This window comes from Oreochromis aureus, linkage group 14 (genome assembly GCF_013358895.1).
Source record: "Oreochromis aureus strain Israel breed Guangdong linkage group 14, ZZ_aureus, whole genome shotgun sequence".
NCBI classification, from domain to species: Eukaryota; Metazoa; Chordata; class Actinopteri; order Cichliformes; family Cichlidae; genus Oreochromis; species Oreochromis aureus.
This window is the reverse complement of record NC_052955.1, coordinates 18799917-18817049: the sequence shown is the minus strand read 5'-3', so window position 1 is coordinate 18817049 and position 17133 is coordinate 18799917. Positions and strand designations below refer to the sequence as shown.

The 17133-nt window shown below is 44.3% G+C and overlaps 1 protein-coding gene across 5 annotated transcripts in view; it reads right to left on the bottom strand.

Annotated features, from left to right (window-relative positions):
- Window positions 1-1054: 1054 nt before the first annotated feature.
- npas1 (neuronal PAS domain protein 1) overlaps window positions 1055-17133 on the bottom strand; it is a 59937-nt gene continuing 43858 nt past the window's right edge. For 4 of the 5 annotated variants that reach the window (XM_039622317.1, XM_039622316.1, XM_039622313.1 and 1 more), the window contains 9 exons: window positions 15284-15351; window positions 13556-13645; window positions 7071-7245; window positions 6810-6925; window positions 6202-6398; window positions 5914-6020; window positions 5562-5709; window positions 4115-4227; window positions 1055-4021 (listed from right to left, as the gene is read on the bottom strand). In XM_039622317.1, the coding sequence (XP_039478251.1) occupies window positions 2925-4021; window positions 4115-4227; window positions 5562-5709; window positions 5914-6020; window positions 6202-6398; window positions 6810-6925; window positions 7071-7245; window positions 13556-13645; window positions 15284-15351 (2111 nt within the window). In that variant the 3' untranslated portion in view covers window positions 1055-2924. The remainder of the gene's footprint in view (window positions 4022-4114; window positions 4228-5561; window positions 5710-5913; window positions 6021-6201; window positions 6399-6809; window positions 6926-7070; window positions 7246-13555; window positions 13646-15283; window positions 15352-17133) is intronic. The other variant, XM_039622318.1, reaches the window with a different exon arrangement.

Below are 17133 nucleotides of genomic sequence, written 5' to 3'. Positions count from 1 at the left end.
TCCTTTGGTCTTGAGGAGGAATGATCCTCACTCTAATGAACTAGGGCCTGCCACTTGAATGTAAAACAGGATTTAACCCGTCTTCAATGTCAGAGCCCCTCCCTGGGGCTGCTTCAGACAACACACACAAATTCACGGAAATGCACGCACACACAGACACACACACAGACAGACATGCAAGCAAACCGCCAATGTACACACACACGTGCGCTTCTGGGTTTATTCAAAGCAACTAACACTCAAGTGATGTCCTGTCTGACCTGCACAACAATATCTATCTATCTATCTATCTATCTATCTATCTATCTATCTATCTATCTATCTATCTATCTATCTATCTATCTATCTATCTATCTATCTATCTATCTATCTATCTATCTATCTATCTATCTATCTATCTATCTATCTATCTATCTATCGACATATTTTAATAAAGAACTGTGCAAGATTCAACGCATCCTCTCTGCATTTGTCTTCTAAGTACTCAGAATATGCATGCTAACTGAAAAAAATTAACAAATGTGGATGCAGAAAAAAAGTTATCTATTTAAATCGCATGAAATCTCAAGGAGCTGTATGTAGAAATCAAAAGCATCAATACATTTAAAAATTTAAATATCACAAGTGCTTAATCTCCACGCCTGCAAAAGCAAGAAAGAAACAACCGACATTGAGTTGTGCTCCTCTACTGGAATATTTTATTGTTATCATCATCATCGTCATCTGTATCACTGTTATTATTTTTACATTTGTTCATTTTATTTGACGAGTGGGTGGAGTATTCACAAAGATGGGAGAATAATGTTAGATTCACAGTGATGGGCAAGGGGTTAGCCGTTTAATTCAACAACAACAAAAAACCCAAAAACAAAACAAAACAAAAAAAACTCACTCACACACTTTTAACAGGCACACATTCACACACACACACTTATTATACCAGTAAACACCCAAGAATATGTGCGCTGACACATATTTGTAGTATGGGTGTGTAGTGCACCCTTTCCCCCGCCCCCGTCTTTTTTTTTAACCCCCCCACCCAACCCCACCCCGCCTCTGTCAGACGTGACAATATGAGCGGTTCCATAAAGCGAACCCTCGGATCAGGCTGTCGATCATAATCTCAATTTAGAAGAAGAAAAAAGAAAATAGTGCCAGAAGGCAACAAATTGCTGTATATATAAATTTACATGTATTTGGCTAACATGGCAGATCAGAAGACCTTATTACAAAGTGCTAGACTGTTTTTAATGTATCTCTCTCACAGCTTATATCACTGCTTATCGTGGTTAAATTTTATTCTTCTCACTTCTTTTTCCTGATGAGTTTGGCCGGGTGAAATTTCCAAATGTTATTATTTATGAATTCTTCTTCTTCTTTTTTATTTTAGTTGTGATTTTCTTACATATACAAGTATAATTTTGTTTTAGTTGTTTCACTTTTTCCAAGCCAAAAGTGTTTTGTTTTTCCTGAGAGGAGCTCCAATCAATTGCTATGAAACTGAAATTTAAAGTGTTTCATATCCCCACTTTTTAATTTAAAACTTTATCTCCAGTTGACTCGCTTGAACTGAAACCAATATCAGAACAATTCTGTTTTGTTTTATTGACCTCCAACGGTCACATTTTAATGACCACATGTGGTCTTGTTTATTTACCTGCCTTTCTAAATGAGCATTTATATCCCCCGCCCCCACCCCCACTCCACATACCGTGGTCGGGCTATGATATTAGCGGCCGCTCTTGCATTGTTTTCTGTTTTAACAGGATCACACGCCGAACCGTGAAGTGCTTTAGAGTTCACACCAGAACAAATTTCGGTAAGTGCTCAGAAAAAAAAACAAAAAAAAACAAAAAAACAACTAAAAAAAAACACGTTTAAATGATAAAAACACTTCTGTCCAGCACATTTCCCCTCCTAAAACATTTTCAGATTTTTTTTTCATCCACTAAAACAGTCGTATTTTAAACAATTTCCCCATCTGTTTCACCTGGTGAAGAAAAAGAATATGAACCTAAAAACAAACAAGAATATGGCTTTCATACACAAACACAACTGCAGCATTGTACATGATACACTAGAAGTCATAATCAGTTAAACAAATCGCCTTCCTATAATCAAACAACACAAATAGCGTCCTGTCTGCATTGCATTTCCTTCCCTTATATATAATGGAATGTCTGGGACTACTTTAATCATACTTTTGTCCCAAAAGTGTGCTTTTAGTATGGCTGAATCGATGAATACTTGGATCTTTTTTTCAATATTATTGTTTTATATTATTATTTTAAGTATCGATACAAAACACCAAAAAGCTGTCTCCACCTATTTTAAGTTGAAACCCTATAATCAAACTGTCACCCGGAGCCCACTGAAAGAGATGATTTGTATAATACTGCAATAATAAAAATTTATATTCCAAAGTCATTTTTATTCCTACAGACGAGTGCCCATCTCTTCCTACTGGTTTTAGGGTTAATTGGGTTAATGTGCGGTGAGGGACAAGAGGATGTGAGCTGAGGGTCGTCATGGTTTTCTCTCTATGTACAATATGGCTTCTCTGAGTGGAAGAGACACATAAATCAACACAGTCATCTAGAGAAAGTCACAGAGCAGAGTTCGTTATTGTCGTGAAGATGAAAAGTCTTGAGGGACAACCAGTCAAAAGTTTCCATGTCCCCGTTTCTCTGAGAGTCACTGTCACTTGTACACAACAGGCTGACACGATAAAATCCTATGGCAGCGGCTTGTCACACACTTTAGATTGCAGTTATTCAACTCATTGTCCAATTAGTAACGTCCTCAGAGGCTTAATCTACTGCCACTTCTGTCTCTCCTGCCCTTTTCAATGTCTCTCTTTCCGTCCTGTCACTCTGCTCTCTCCTTCAGTTTATTTTCTCCTCTCACATCCTCCCCTCTGAGACTCAGTCCTCCTCTGTGCCCGCAGCCCCCCTCAGTCCATTCATACAGAAGGGCAGGCTAGAGGAGAAGGGGCTGTCAGATGGGGAGAAACCACTGAAGGGTGGAAGGCCGGCCAGCCGCTGTAAGTGGGGGAAGAAGGCCGGTGGGGGTCCTTTGTGGTGGTCCGAGCGTAGCTGCAGGCCATCACTGTGTCCTGTGCTGTGGTGGTGGGAAGGGGGGAGCTCAGGTGGAGCGTAGCGGATAGTGCTTGGGGCATAGAGGCTCTGAGGGCCCTGCGGGCCGAGGGCAAGGGGGTGGAAGAGGACCCGGCCCGCTGCACTACCAGCAGCCAGTCTCTGAAGCAGCTCAAAGTCAGGACCGTTACCTGCACCACCACTACCGCCACTGCTCCGGCTGACCACCCCCGACACAGCCCTGTCCTCGCGGGGCAACGGGGAGGACACGGGCATGGCGGGGGACAAAGCTGGGGACGGGGGAGTGAACAAACCCTTCGGCGGGGCTTCGCTGCTGGAAGAGGAGTCCGGGATCGGGGTGGTGGGGCTGTCACCATTGAGGCTGCTGGACGGCGTGTGTGCATGCGAGGGCTGGGGCTGAGTGGTGTGTGTGTGCGAGGTGGAAGTTTGAGTGTGTGATCCCCAGCGCCCCCCGGTGGTCAGGGCTTCGTGCTCAGTCTTGATGCCTGGGCTGCCGGGCAGGGGAGATGGACTCACTACACTTTTCAGCTGCTGGATCACAGCCCGGCCATTGTGCACCCTCCCTCCCCTCTCCCCTCTCGTCGGGGTGTCTCCTCTGCTCTGTTTACCTCCTCCTCCGCTGTCTTCCCGTTTCAATCTGTCGCTGTCGCCTCCCTGGTCCCATTCGGTTTCATCTTCCTCTTCCCCATCGCTTTCGCTCGCCAGGTCTGAGGAGGCAGAGACACTCTCCTCCGTGTGACGGAGCTCCTCCAGTCTGCGACGGGTTTCGGGAGGTGCGCCCTCCGGGTCAGACCTCAGCAGGCGCTTCCTCCTGTCCTCTGATTGAATGGCCGTGGTGGTGAATTTGTCTCTGCCTTTAGTGTCAGGGTCGCTTTTCCCCACTGAGCTCTTCACAGGTTGCGAGCCTGAGGAGGAAGGAGATTTTTATGAGACGATGAGGCACGGGCGAGCGCGTCAGTGGATGTCACAGGAAGGTAGCAATGTATGTAGTGCGGTACCTCGGGCCTGTGTGGAGCCGTCGGTCGGGGACGAGCTAATTCGAAGTCGCTCTGCTCTTATGCTCTCTGGTAGCTGCAGCAGATCCAGGGGAGTGTCGGGCAGCTCTGTTCGACTGGATGGATAGATGTAAAAAATGGCAAAAAAGAGAAAGGGAGAGAGTGAAAAGCTGGATGTATACACAAATCATCTACCACTTAAAGCCACTTACACTTAAAAAAACAGGAATGCCATGCTGATTTAAGTGAATACTTAGAGATGGAAACAACATATAATCAGCCTAATAACTACCTCCAATAGCCAAACTGCCTCACACCCTTCTAACCTCCATCTAACACACACTCACTCCTTCCAACAGCCCTTATCACACATGCACAAACACTGACACATGCAAACAGACACACAGGCAGACCGCACCCTCCGAAACACACGCAGATGCACACACACACGCACAAATGCTCCACTCAGCAGCCCACCTATACACAGTTAAGCTCAGACAAGGAGGAGGCTGTTGGAGAAGTTAATGAGCTCTTGTAATTACAGCACTAATTAACTAAAACACCATTCAGCCCCAAAATTCTGACATCCATTTGTTGTAATTATATAGCTTCAGTCCAATTAGCATTGAAATTCAGCCTACTCCTCTTGTTTTTGTCTGACTGCTCTGCTGCTGTGCGCGCGTTCTGTTATGTTCTCTCGCGCTCGCTCCGTGTGTGTACAAGGTCTGCGCGGTAAACACACCAAAGCCTTAAACAAAGGTAATATGACATTTAAAAGGTAATTTATATTTAAAAAGAAATCAAGGTGCAAGGCTTTTCAAAATTTTCTTAATCTGATTTGGAGCTTTTTGTAACAGAGCGTCTGCTTATTCAGAATAATAGCATTAAATAACAATAGAATAATGCATAAAGCAACATTATGCAGGATGAAAAAACCCGAACTGCAAAAGGTATGAAAAAGTGATAACTTTTACTAATTACTATTTAAAATACAAGATAAAATAAACATTTCACTGTCGAATGAGGAACATTTTAAAAGAAAAAGTATGGTTTTTGAAGCTGCAAATTTTTCTGTATGTTGGTCGTGACGCATAGAAACTGTCAGAAACATTAGCAAATTCAAACTAATCTAAAAATCCATTAAAAGAATACAAAGAATTTAATGATATTTTCGCCAATCTTTCAAGATTTATAATAAAATCGAAAATAACCATTACATTAATTAGGCAGTGGTTTAATGCTTTGCTTTGATCTCCTCGTTTCGTGTGTATCCTTACCAGTTTTCTCACATGCTGGAATAAATGAACCTCCCAATAATCCCTCTACATTTCATCAGCTATCCCTTCAAAGGATCTCTGTACACAGTGTGATGCCTGCATACATAAAATGACTTCCTAACAGCACTTGTGGAGAAAAACTAGAGTTTCAGTTTTGCTCTGGTTCTACTGACCTCAGGACGTAGTTAACCCAGATAACGTTGCGTTCATGGGGGGCTTTGTGGTTGATGGACACCGTGGCAGTGGACTGGATCCACAGGTACCCTCCTCTCCTCTGGAGCCAGCGATAATACCCAGTCACTACCTGGCCTTTTCTTAGCACTGAGGAGCAAAGATGGGAAGAAAAGAAACCTGTCAATGGTTTGACAGTTCATGAAGGTGGCAGCAGAGGGCGCCTCTAACAACAGTACAGCAGGAGATTTCAACAGGCTCTTGTAGCAGCTCTGCCAAGTTCAGATACTTGAAGAAAGAGAGGGATGGGGATGAATATCATATATTATACGTATCCATATGGATGTGACTCACAGTCCTCGTGGCTCTGCCGGAGGTTCTCCAGGTCTTCTACATGGATGAAATGGTAACAGGTATGTCCCACTACCTCTGCTGGAGTCAGATCCATATACTCGGAGATCCTGTAAAGCATTGCAGGAAGAAAAAAACAAACAAACAAAACACACACACACACATTTGTCAGCCAAACAGAAGCAGATGTGTGTGCTAACACCACCAACTGGCTGGGTGCTCTGCCAGCTCCTCATGAAAAAACATGAAAGAGAGAGCGACTCCCAAAAGGCAAAACAATAGAGGGATTACCTGTTCTCACAGTATGTAACCTGTAGGTCCATGTTCACTCGGAAGACAAACATGTGGCTCTCCATGCGGACTTCATTAAGCGTGGAGGGCGGGAGAGTGTGCGCCAGCGCAACCAAACCCATCGGTCGACGCACTGATCGGGTGGAGCCCGGGACGAGAGCGGGGCGGCAGCGGATTCGTCCCGTCACGTGGATTACCTGACAAGCACAAAGTCTTTCTTACACACTCATACGCACAAGCCAGTTTATAAGAGGATTACTAAATAAAGATCAGGTGGAATCTGAACTGTTTGATGCACTGCAAGACTAAAAAATGATTTGGAAAATGTAGCATTTATCAATATGCAATAAACTTGGACTCATTACAAAGATTCAAAGCAGCAGTTCTGGTATTACAGCAGTGAGCGCAGTAAACTGTGCTACATGCAGCGGTTCAGAGCGAAATAAGGTCACAGCCATAAAATATACCGGCAATGACCACCTTGTGCGTGTGCTGTGAAATACCACACCAACACAAACCCAAATTGTTATTTTATTCCGAACACATGCAAGTAAGGTAAGGAATGCATAATATGTTCTCAAATTATGGTAAAGCATTTCCTATCACACCTTGTATCCAGAAGACTTGACATGCAGGCCTCTTTTGGTGAGCGTGGACTTCATGCGGATAAAAAAGCCACGCTCGGGTGGATCGTCGGCAGGAGAATGAGGACTGGATGGAGCTGCTGGGGATGAGAAAACAACAATAGCTGTTTCAAGAATATTTTTATTTTACTTTTGTCTTAATAATGCCATTTGAGCACAGTGAATTGTTGAAAATCAAATTATGTATTTGTTATATTTCTTTCTGCTTTCTTGCCATGACAGTACCGGGTTCAGGGGTACCAGCTAAGGAGGAGGTGGACGCAGAGCTGGAAGCGCTCTCAGGGGCTGTGTGACAGCCGGCCTCAGCCCGTAGATGTGGCCTGATTCCCAGCCGCTCCGCCATCTCGACGTGGTCCGCTGGGTGGATGTAGTCGAACACACTGCTGCCGGTCAGCTCCACCTGAAGAGAAGCACACACAAACCGATCAAAACCAGACGCTTTGTGCAAAAATAACTATACGTGAGCGAGCACACGCTCACAAATACACACAGACACACACGTGCACTGAAAAAAAAAATCAATATATGTTATGACGGGAAAATGAAAGTGCCGCTCTGGGTTACAACTCAACAAGGAATGTGAGGATGTAAGACACCCCCACCTGCCACCCCTCCAACATGCTCGCACACACATACACACATACATTTAAGTCCTGTCTCGGAGGATCAAGTGACTACAGTGCTACACAAATAAAACCAGGGGGAGATAAAAATCAATTGTATTTGCTGATTAAAAACAGGTGAACTCCAACTATTTCCAAAGGTCACATTACTATACTTCTTATTCCCCGTGTCCCTCCCAGCCCCTTCATTCAGTTACAGTCTATCCCAGCAGGCATAAAGAGCAGCGTAACAGCTCATACAGCTCTATATGATCCTATCATCATAATGCATCATAGTCGCATCTCTAATCATTTAAAGGCAATAATGGCACTGCTCTTGCATGGCATCCATAAAAGCGGCACAATTGAAGAAGGTGTGATTCCATCTGAAGCAGCATGAATAAGTGTGTGTGTGTGTGTGTGTGTGTGTGTGTGTGTGTGTGTGTGTGTGTGTGTGTGTGTGTGTGAGAGAGAGAGAAGCAGAAAAAGGGGGGGGCATGCATGCTTACACACATCTATGCAGGTTCCATTACATCTGTGAATGTGTGCGTGTGTGTCTGTGTGTGTGTGCGCATTTGTGTGTGTGCCAATACTATTCCATCTGATAAAGCCGTGGCTGCAGCAGCCTCACACCCTTGTCTGTAGGACACAGCCATTTATTACCGGATTAGAGCCATTTACTGCAGGCTTTATGGGAGCTTCAGCAGGCCCTCAAGGACATCACAGCTGGGGGAGAGGAAGAAGGGGAACAGGAAGGCGGGAGCAGGCGAATGAGAGCGATCGACAATGAGGGAGCAGAGAGGGGTAAAGATGTAGGAAACCCCACCGAGTGAGGGGAGATGACAGACGAGGTTTTATCACCCCTTATGTTATTCAGCGCCAGACACGCAGGCCTTAATTTCTTGGGAGACGGCGCCACATTTTGCAATTGCGCCACCTGTAATAAACATATTATTAAATACTAGATTTGATGGGCACCATATGGAGTGGCTGCCCTGCATACTTGCAAGACTCGAAAAGTAATTATCCCGTAACAACTGTGCTACTGTCACACTTTGAAAGCGTGCGAGAACAGCTGACCATGCTGACCTGGGAACATATTGGGATAGATATTTGAGGATTTTAATATCTGATAGCATCAAGATAATAATAAATGCAGTTACTGAGAAAGTCCAAGATAAGAAAAATCAATTAAATCTTATGCATTTTAACCATTAGGACATTAAACAACACAGGTTTCAGATAGTTCAGGGTTCTAATAAAAAGCGGAAACCTCAAAATATATACCTCCCTAGACACAGGGGAATTAAATGAATTACATTATTTACATTTCTTTTCTTTATAAAAATGTCTCTTTTTTCAGCTAACCTCATGCATCACATAAGAGCACACTGTATCGCAGCTCCCACAGTGATAAGCAGAAGCTCTGATAACGGCTCAGCAGAGTAATATACAGCAAGCGTGTGTGTGTGTTTGGCTCTCAGTTGGCAAACTCTTTTCACTTTTCACTTCCAAAGACTGTGTTGTTGAGGTCTAATTTATTTATTTCTCCCTTATTCTCTGTCCAGCTCTAACAGGTGAGGCTGGTAAATGTGGAGACCAACAGCACTGCGCTAGCCGACCTTCACGTACGTCAGTAAACTCTTTTTAATCAAGAATTTTTAACACGAGGAAAATTCAGTGTTTTTGTTTACCGATCCTTCTTCTCCTCAGCGTCGATAATACGTCAGCACTTTTCAGCTGCGTGCTTTTTGAGTCTGACATCAAAACTGACTCGGTCATTAATGTTTTAAAGTTAAGAGTTTGCAGCTGTCCATTAAATGGCTGGATATCTCTATTAAACTCTGGATGAACCTCGCTTTGAGCATTTCATGTTACCGATTATATCAGCATCTGTCTGTCTGTATACTTATCTATGTATATGTAATTGTTAGCACATTGTCATTTTCAAGGACCAAGTCTGCTCAGAACACTGGACCAGCCATTTGAAAGAGGCAAAATCCCTCGACCCGGTGGTGTTGAAAAACAAGGTAGAGAGGCGAACAGGTCCTTATGGGCTTTACCGGGCTTAAGACCTATCCGAATAATATCACTTCATCTCAAGCAGGAGGGCGAGATTGAAAAAAGATCAGACAGAAATGAGAAGATGAGGAAGGGACGAAGCGATTGAGAGGATGAGTCAGGCTCAGACATAAAAACAGGTATAGAATGTGGCGCAAAGGGAGGCGTGAGGAGAGACCGAGATCATTCAAATCTCTCTGAGAGCGTGTGTGTGTCTGCGCGTGTGTGTGTTTGTGCCTATGCAAGCACACGGCGCGCCTCTGTTTCCCTGCGTATGTGACTAGACTGTCTGTTTTTATGTCTCCGTGTGTCATTGTGTGTCACTGTTTGTGCGAGTAGTTGTCTGTCAGCGCATCTGTGTGAACCTGCGTGTGTGTGTGTGCAGAGATGCACGTGCATGTATGTATGGTGGTGTGGTGGGGATGAGGGGCAGCGAGCAGGGGAAGCAGAGACATGATATAAATAATAGCAGGGGGCTTTAATATGTATGAGGCATCCGGGCAGTGGTCCACAACATACTCTCAGCCCTCAGCCCTCACTGACTGATGGGAGAGGAGAGGAGAGGAGGGAGGGGAAGATGGGGTGGGGTGGAGGTGGAGTGGGGGCTGCATACTAACCATTCGCAGATCAATTCTCTCCTCCCTCAATCTACCATCCTTCCTCCCTCCTCTTTACCCCATTTATCCCTTTTTTATCCTACTTTTACTCCTCCATCCTTTTCATGTCTCCTCCCTCCGAGTCCTCATCTTCTCCAACCTTTGTCTCTCCAGCTATGCCCTCCCCTCTTCTGTTTTCATGTCTTCTCCCCCCTGCCTCATCTGCTATGTGTCGCTCCCAGGTTTATCCCTCGTGCTTCCGGGCCTGAAAACCAAGTGAGCGAGACAAAAAAAAAAAGATACCTGTGCGCCAGGGGAATGGGCGGAGGGCTGTGCCCTTGGTCAAGGTGCCTGACCTGGGCTAAGTCGGCTAAGCAACCCCACTGTCAGGGGAGTGGCCCGGGGTGTAAGCCAGGGCAGAGGGGTCAGACGGGGGGACAGGAGACGCGGGGCTGGGGCGGTCCACAGGGGCGACATGCCCTCTAAAACAAACAACCACTTATACTTTTTCACTCAGAACATTGTTTGTCTGTCCTTCCCCTCTCCCCTGTGTCCGCCTCCACTCACCAGCAAAGTATATTGAAGCGTTTTGTCCTCTCCCTCCCACCTTCCCTTCTTTCCTGTTGTGCGTTTTTCCATCTCATTGCTTGTGTCCATAAACACACTGTATATTCGCGCTCGCCCCCCTCCCCGAACCCCGTCTACCTGCCCTTTCTGGCTGTGTCTTTCTCATCATAAACCTGCTCTGTGCCCGGCCGTCCTCATCTTTTCGGGAAGGTAAACGTGGCGCTGTATGTTTAAGGTTTTGAACGTAATCTTCGATCATAAATAATTTCATTAGAATGCTGATGGCTTAGGCCCTGTTTGAGGAGATGTGATGGGTTAGGCCATCTGCTCAGCTGATAAGAACAGCTCTGTTTTATTAGCATCTCCACCAAAGCCTCGGCTGTCTTGTTTACCTAGGCAATCCCAAGGCGAATTTCATTCCTACTGCACATTTAAACTCTATTTACACACTCAGACTCTCTCGCTCCTCTTTACCACTGTCTCTCCCCATATTCCTCTGCTTTATTTTCTTTCTCTCTTGTAATTGTCTGTCTGGCTCTCGCTGTTTCTCTCTGCAGCTCCCCTTTTTGTTCTGTCTTCTCTACGTCACTTTTTTTGTATCTCTCTGAGTGTTTACATGTACATTGTGTGTGTATATGTGTGTTTGCAAAGAAGACTCAAAAACGCCACGACAATTCAAGACAATCCTTGTCCTAATCTAACTTTATATTAACCTTCATTGAATGCCCCACGACAGGACAGTTTAAAGAATAGTTTCAAGTCTGCCTCACATTAAAAGAGTAATTAGGCGTTGTAATCGTTCTTCTTCTCCTTACTTGCAGTGAATCGATCTTAGCTGTAGAGCAATGGGTGCTTTTTATTATGCTAGCGTGTCTTCAAGCTTCCCTCACTTTTTTCTCTTCCCCGCATCTTAACTCCTCCCAGTGAAAATGGGAGACAGGGAGTGATCTGTGAAAGGATGGACCCATGTTTCCTTAATGCAAGCGCCTTCTGAAGCCTCCTCTATCTGTAAGGCACAGCACCTCTGCAGGTGTGGCATGAACAACCAGAACAAAAATACAGAGGGAAACTAAACTGAATGAATATTTGTATATGTGGAAAATAAGAAAGGCCTTGATGATGTCATCTTGAAAATTTGATTTTGGATTCTTTTTTATAATTAGTAAAAACAAAGTGAGTAGTGGTGGAACTTTGTCAACTTTTCAAGCTCAGCATACGAGAACAAGCTTGAGAACCACTGATTTAAGAGACTGAACTATATCTTCTGGTGCAAGAACAATTTTGGGGGTCAAGAGAGTAGTGAGAACATGGGGAGGGGGGACAAACATGCGGCTCTTCATGATATGAAACTCCATCAGGAAAAAAATGCAGTCAGTGAGCTCATTTTTTTCCCTACAAGTCTCCAGTTCAACATTAAAGCATTAAACAATGACTGAATATCTGAAAACTAAAAACCTATTTTGCCCCCCTCATGTTTGCTTTGCACTGAGTTACAGGTGCAATTCAGGACATCATCGTGTGCAGGTGGAAGAAAGTATATTTATGACCAGAGCCAAGAATTACAGACTCTCAGTGCAACTTAACAAAGTTGAGGAAGAATTTAGTAAAATGCATCTAAAGAAAATCTTTCCACTTCAAACTTGCTTGCTGCATTTTTTTCTTTGTACTACAGTGAAAAAAAACAAGAATGTAATAACATTCATTGCATACGGACAAAAGACTGAAAACAGTCAATATCAGTATGTAATTAAAGAATTACACAGCCTTAACAATACAGAAAGAAAGTACAACATCCATCTGAAATTTAATGAAACAATGAGCAATGATTTAAAAGCTAAGCCTGTTATCCTCTTTCATGTGTATAGATATATTTTTTGTTTAAAAATCACATTTTCTGCGTGTTTGTGTGAACTAAATGCTGCATTCAAGGAGTATTTTGCTTAGCAAAAACTACTTCTGACATTATATTCCTAAGTTACAGTGATTTGATAACTTGGGACGACATCTGTTTGATTTATCTGCTCCGATAATTATACATATATATATTTTAGAGATTTTTCCAGCCAGTACAGATATGAATGATAATGGTGACCAAGGACTAATGAAGGAGACTAATAAGGTGTCCTTCATGTGAGTACTGAACTAAACGGAAAAAAACCCCATATCCTTAAAACTTATTCTTAAGTTCGTTAATGGTTTCAGCAACTGCCCTTAAACAAAGAAAAAACCCTCAGTTACATCTGTTGTTGTTACACTTGCCTTATTTCCTCTCTCTCTCTCTCGTGCTGTACCCATTCTTCTTAGTTTGAAACATCTCTCTCTTATCACACCTCTCCTCCTTTCCTCCCCCTCTCTTTCTCTCTCTGGCTGTCTCTATCTATCTTCCCATCCCCCTTGGTGTTTTTCCCCCTCCCTACAATCAATGTGGCTTTTAAGATGCCTATCGATTTGTTCCCCTAGACAGGCCCAGCGCGCTGGGGCGACACTTTGATTGCTAGGCCAGTAATTACTGTTATTATTTATGCATCTGGGCAAAATGGCAGGACTTAACATTCACAGTACAAGAGGCCACAGGCAATCAACAGAGGTGAGCACCTGGAGAGGGAGAGAGGGCGGCAGAGAGAGCTAGAGAGAGAGCGAGAGCAGCATTGCCCCTGTGAGAGTTGTACTCCAGAGATGAGCACAGAGAGTGAAGTCAAAGATATTCACACTCACACACAGACACACAAACACACGCGCTCCTGGGAAGGGATATGAAAGCATAAAGAGAAGACAGGCACATGTGTGCAAATGCACTTGTAAATAAAGGATTATGTGGTCACGTGTGTGTGTGTGTTTGTGTGAGAGAGAGAGACATAAAGAGAGTGAGATGAGGTTGTCTTACCTGTGAGAGTCCCAGGTAGATAGAAACTGTCTCTGAGATGTAGAGGAACCGTCCCTCCTGGCTGACCACAAACACAAAGCCATCTAGAGACTGTGCACATAAACACACAGGGACACACACGGGCACACAAAAACACGCACACACACACATGCACGCAGAGACGCAGACATAAAGGCAAACAGAAACAAGACAGACAAATTAGAGCAATTAGCGTGTATCGAACAAATTACAATGAGCTAGAGAACAAACAACCCATCACCCTTCGGCCTCTTCTCTCAACTGGCGAGCACGCTCACACGCGCGCGCAAAAACTCACATGACGTGCATAAATGTGAATAGACACGAAACAATTCCCATAGACGCAGCCACACGCGCGACAGCTGCGAGTGAGACCTGCGTGACCGAACAAACGGAGAACAAAACAGAGGCAGACGTAACGCATGCGGTGTGGACGTCCACGAACACACACATACGCACATGCATCAAGAGAGGCGCACTTAAACAAATTCAGCAACGAGACATGAGAAACTGAGCTTATAGACCAGAGGCTGTTCCAATCAGCCGTAATAAACCAAGAGTCAAAGCTTCATCCTGGATCTCCAGCCACACACACACACTCACACACAAATAAACACAGACGCAGATAGAACCAGAGTCATTACGGCCTGCAGTGATTCTAATGAGAAGTGAAAGGTATACAGCCAGCCCATTAGAGGGGACTGCTTCAGAGAATAATATTAATCGTCATAACAAGCAACCAGGAGTGAGCTGACACAGTCTCAGCCTCACACACACATGCACACAGACCAGGGCCACTTTGCTCTAGAAAAATGATTGCTATTTTGGCGGCCTAGTGCTTAAAGTGGCAGTGGTAATTTATGCAACTGACACATCCAGTATGCAAATGTGTGGCCGGGGTGTGGGGCGTCGTGTGTCGCGGCGAGGAGAAACCAGCCGCATGAATGTCGGAGAACTAAAGTGCAATTATCAGGCTATTACTGTGGAAGAACGGCTGGGAGGGGAAGAATCATACAGTTTTTCTGGAGCGTTAATTTGATTTCTATCAGCGCCGTTCCCTAAGCCTCTCTTCCTCTTTAAAATGCCAGAGGAGAGCAGACATATGTAATGTTTCTTTGTTTTACCACAACCTTCTCACTTCTCTATACTCTCCTTTTATCCCTCCACCTGTTCCCACTCCTACCTGTTCTTCCTACCGCCTCCCCCTCCCTAAGCTCCCTCCAAAGTACAATCTGCAGTGCTACCTCCTTTGCTCTTCCTCTGAGTCTTTGCCTACATTCTGCATTTCGTCACCCCAGCAGCCCTCCTGCCCCAGAGTACCCCTCGGGCTGTATTCATCTGTTAGTGCAAAAGGGAGGTATTCTTTGGCAGCATCTGAGGGTTACGCGATGTGCTTCTGTGTCTGAGTGTGAATGTGTTTAGGAATTTGCCTGGAAATATGAGTCAAGGCAGAAAGACTTGAGCCAGTGCAGGCTGTGATCACACACAGCAGCGACTTAGTACAGCAGGATAATCAAACAAATGTGACTGTTAGGAGGGGGAAAAAACAATTCTAACTTCAACTTTTGATATATTTGAAAACACTAGTTTCTCTGCTTAACAACACAGCATAAGCATAGCAAGAAAATTCAACTACAGACATGCAGTTGCAACTATGTATTCACAATCAGTGCGGTAAAAGAAGCAGCGTGTGGGTGATGCGGTCGTTACCTGCAGGAGGTGTGCCCCTAGGTGCTGCTCAAACATGTCAGTCGCCAGAGAATGAGATGAACGTCTAACTGCAGAGGGAAAGAAGACAGACATCGTCATTAAATGCTGGCGGGCAGCAACACTACCTGTTGATATTCTAACAGGTAAGGAGGTTTGGTTAATTGATCATGAGCAGGGCTTTTTCAGTGGTTTCTGTAGGTAAAGCATGTGTTTTAACAGTGTTTTTATTACCGTAGTATGACAAAATGCTAAAAAAAAAAGCTTCCATACTCAGTACTGGACCGTTAAGATCCCAAATTGCAGTTAGAAAGGTAATGCTTTTGGTCAGTGTAACCATCAGAAGCAACTTAATTAGTCAAAGCTGCAAAAATAAAACAAAAATGTCTTAATATGTAGGAAATCATTTTGCCGGTCGGGTTTAAGCCACGCTGATGGATTAATTTCCATTTTTTTGGATGAGTTAATACAGCTTTGAGAAATAAGTGATTACACAAATTGATCTGGAAATAGAGAATTTTGCGTTAACGTGGGATCTCTTTCACAACTTTAAAATCTTCAGCAAAATCAAAAGTGAAACTTGAAGCAATTATGTCTGATAAAAGAAGAATTTACCGTGCTTAAAAAAACCAGAAGTGCACATAAGGTGGAGCGCTGCGTGACGCATACCACTCAATCTCTGCCAGACATACAAACAAACAAGCAAACACACACACACACACCTACACACACACAGTGTCTGCATCACCACTCTTAATGCATCCCAAACACAAGCTATCAGAGCTGCTTCAGTGCCAAAGTGGTGCTGTTTACCAAGGCAATTACAATACAAATAGAGTTGGAGGTGGTTAGGTGGAGGAGGAGGGGAGGAGGGCGAAGATAGGTATGAGAGGAGCACAGAGGGTAGGGAAAATGAAAAAAACCTTAAGGAAGGAGAGAGTGATCACTTTCTCCAAAGCAAACATGGGCATGGGGGTTGAGGGTGCCGCCACTGACGTGGAAGATTAATTTTGCAATCAGGTGTATTTACTGTTTTATGTCAGAAGGAGTGTGTGACGGTGTTTATGCACCTGCAAGTGTGTGATTGCAAAAGTGGGGACCATATGTGAGAACTAATCTCACTCCAACAGGGCTGCTTTTGAACACAGTGTTCCCCATCCAATGGAGACAAACTGCGTATGTGCGTGTGTACCCAAAATATATGTGTATAAGAGCATATAAATGTGTGTACGCGTGTGAGTCTGTGTGCGTGACTTTAAGGATCATCGGATATCTGCGCGTGTGTATGTGTGTGTCGCTGCAAGGCTGCGGGAAATCAATACACGTTATGGCAGGAAAATGAAAGCGCTGCTGTGGGTTACAACTGAACACAGAGGGGGGATCGGAACACACACACACACACACACACACGCACCCACCAACACACACACATATACAATCACACGCACATATATATTGCCCAGCTGCCTGCTTGTGATGTGGGTTTGTTGAATAGAAGGGGGAGGCATTCCATTAGAGCTATAGACACACACATACACACACTTTAGGAATACACACAGCAATGAATTCTCATGCACAGACTACACAGCAGCAACATGCTCCCCGATTAAACAACACAAATACCCGTGCACACACACAAACTCTCTCTCTCTCTCACACACACACACACACATACACACAAACACACACATAAATACAGAGTTGCCGGACAAAGCCACAGTGGCATTGTGAGATTGGGGTCCCCCTGTGTGACAGAGTGTGAATTTAAATAAGGCAAGTCCATTCAGGGCTATGAAAGGGGGTCTGGTGCTGGGACCCTTCAGCCTAGTCAGTCCCTGCCTGGAGGGGGATGG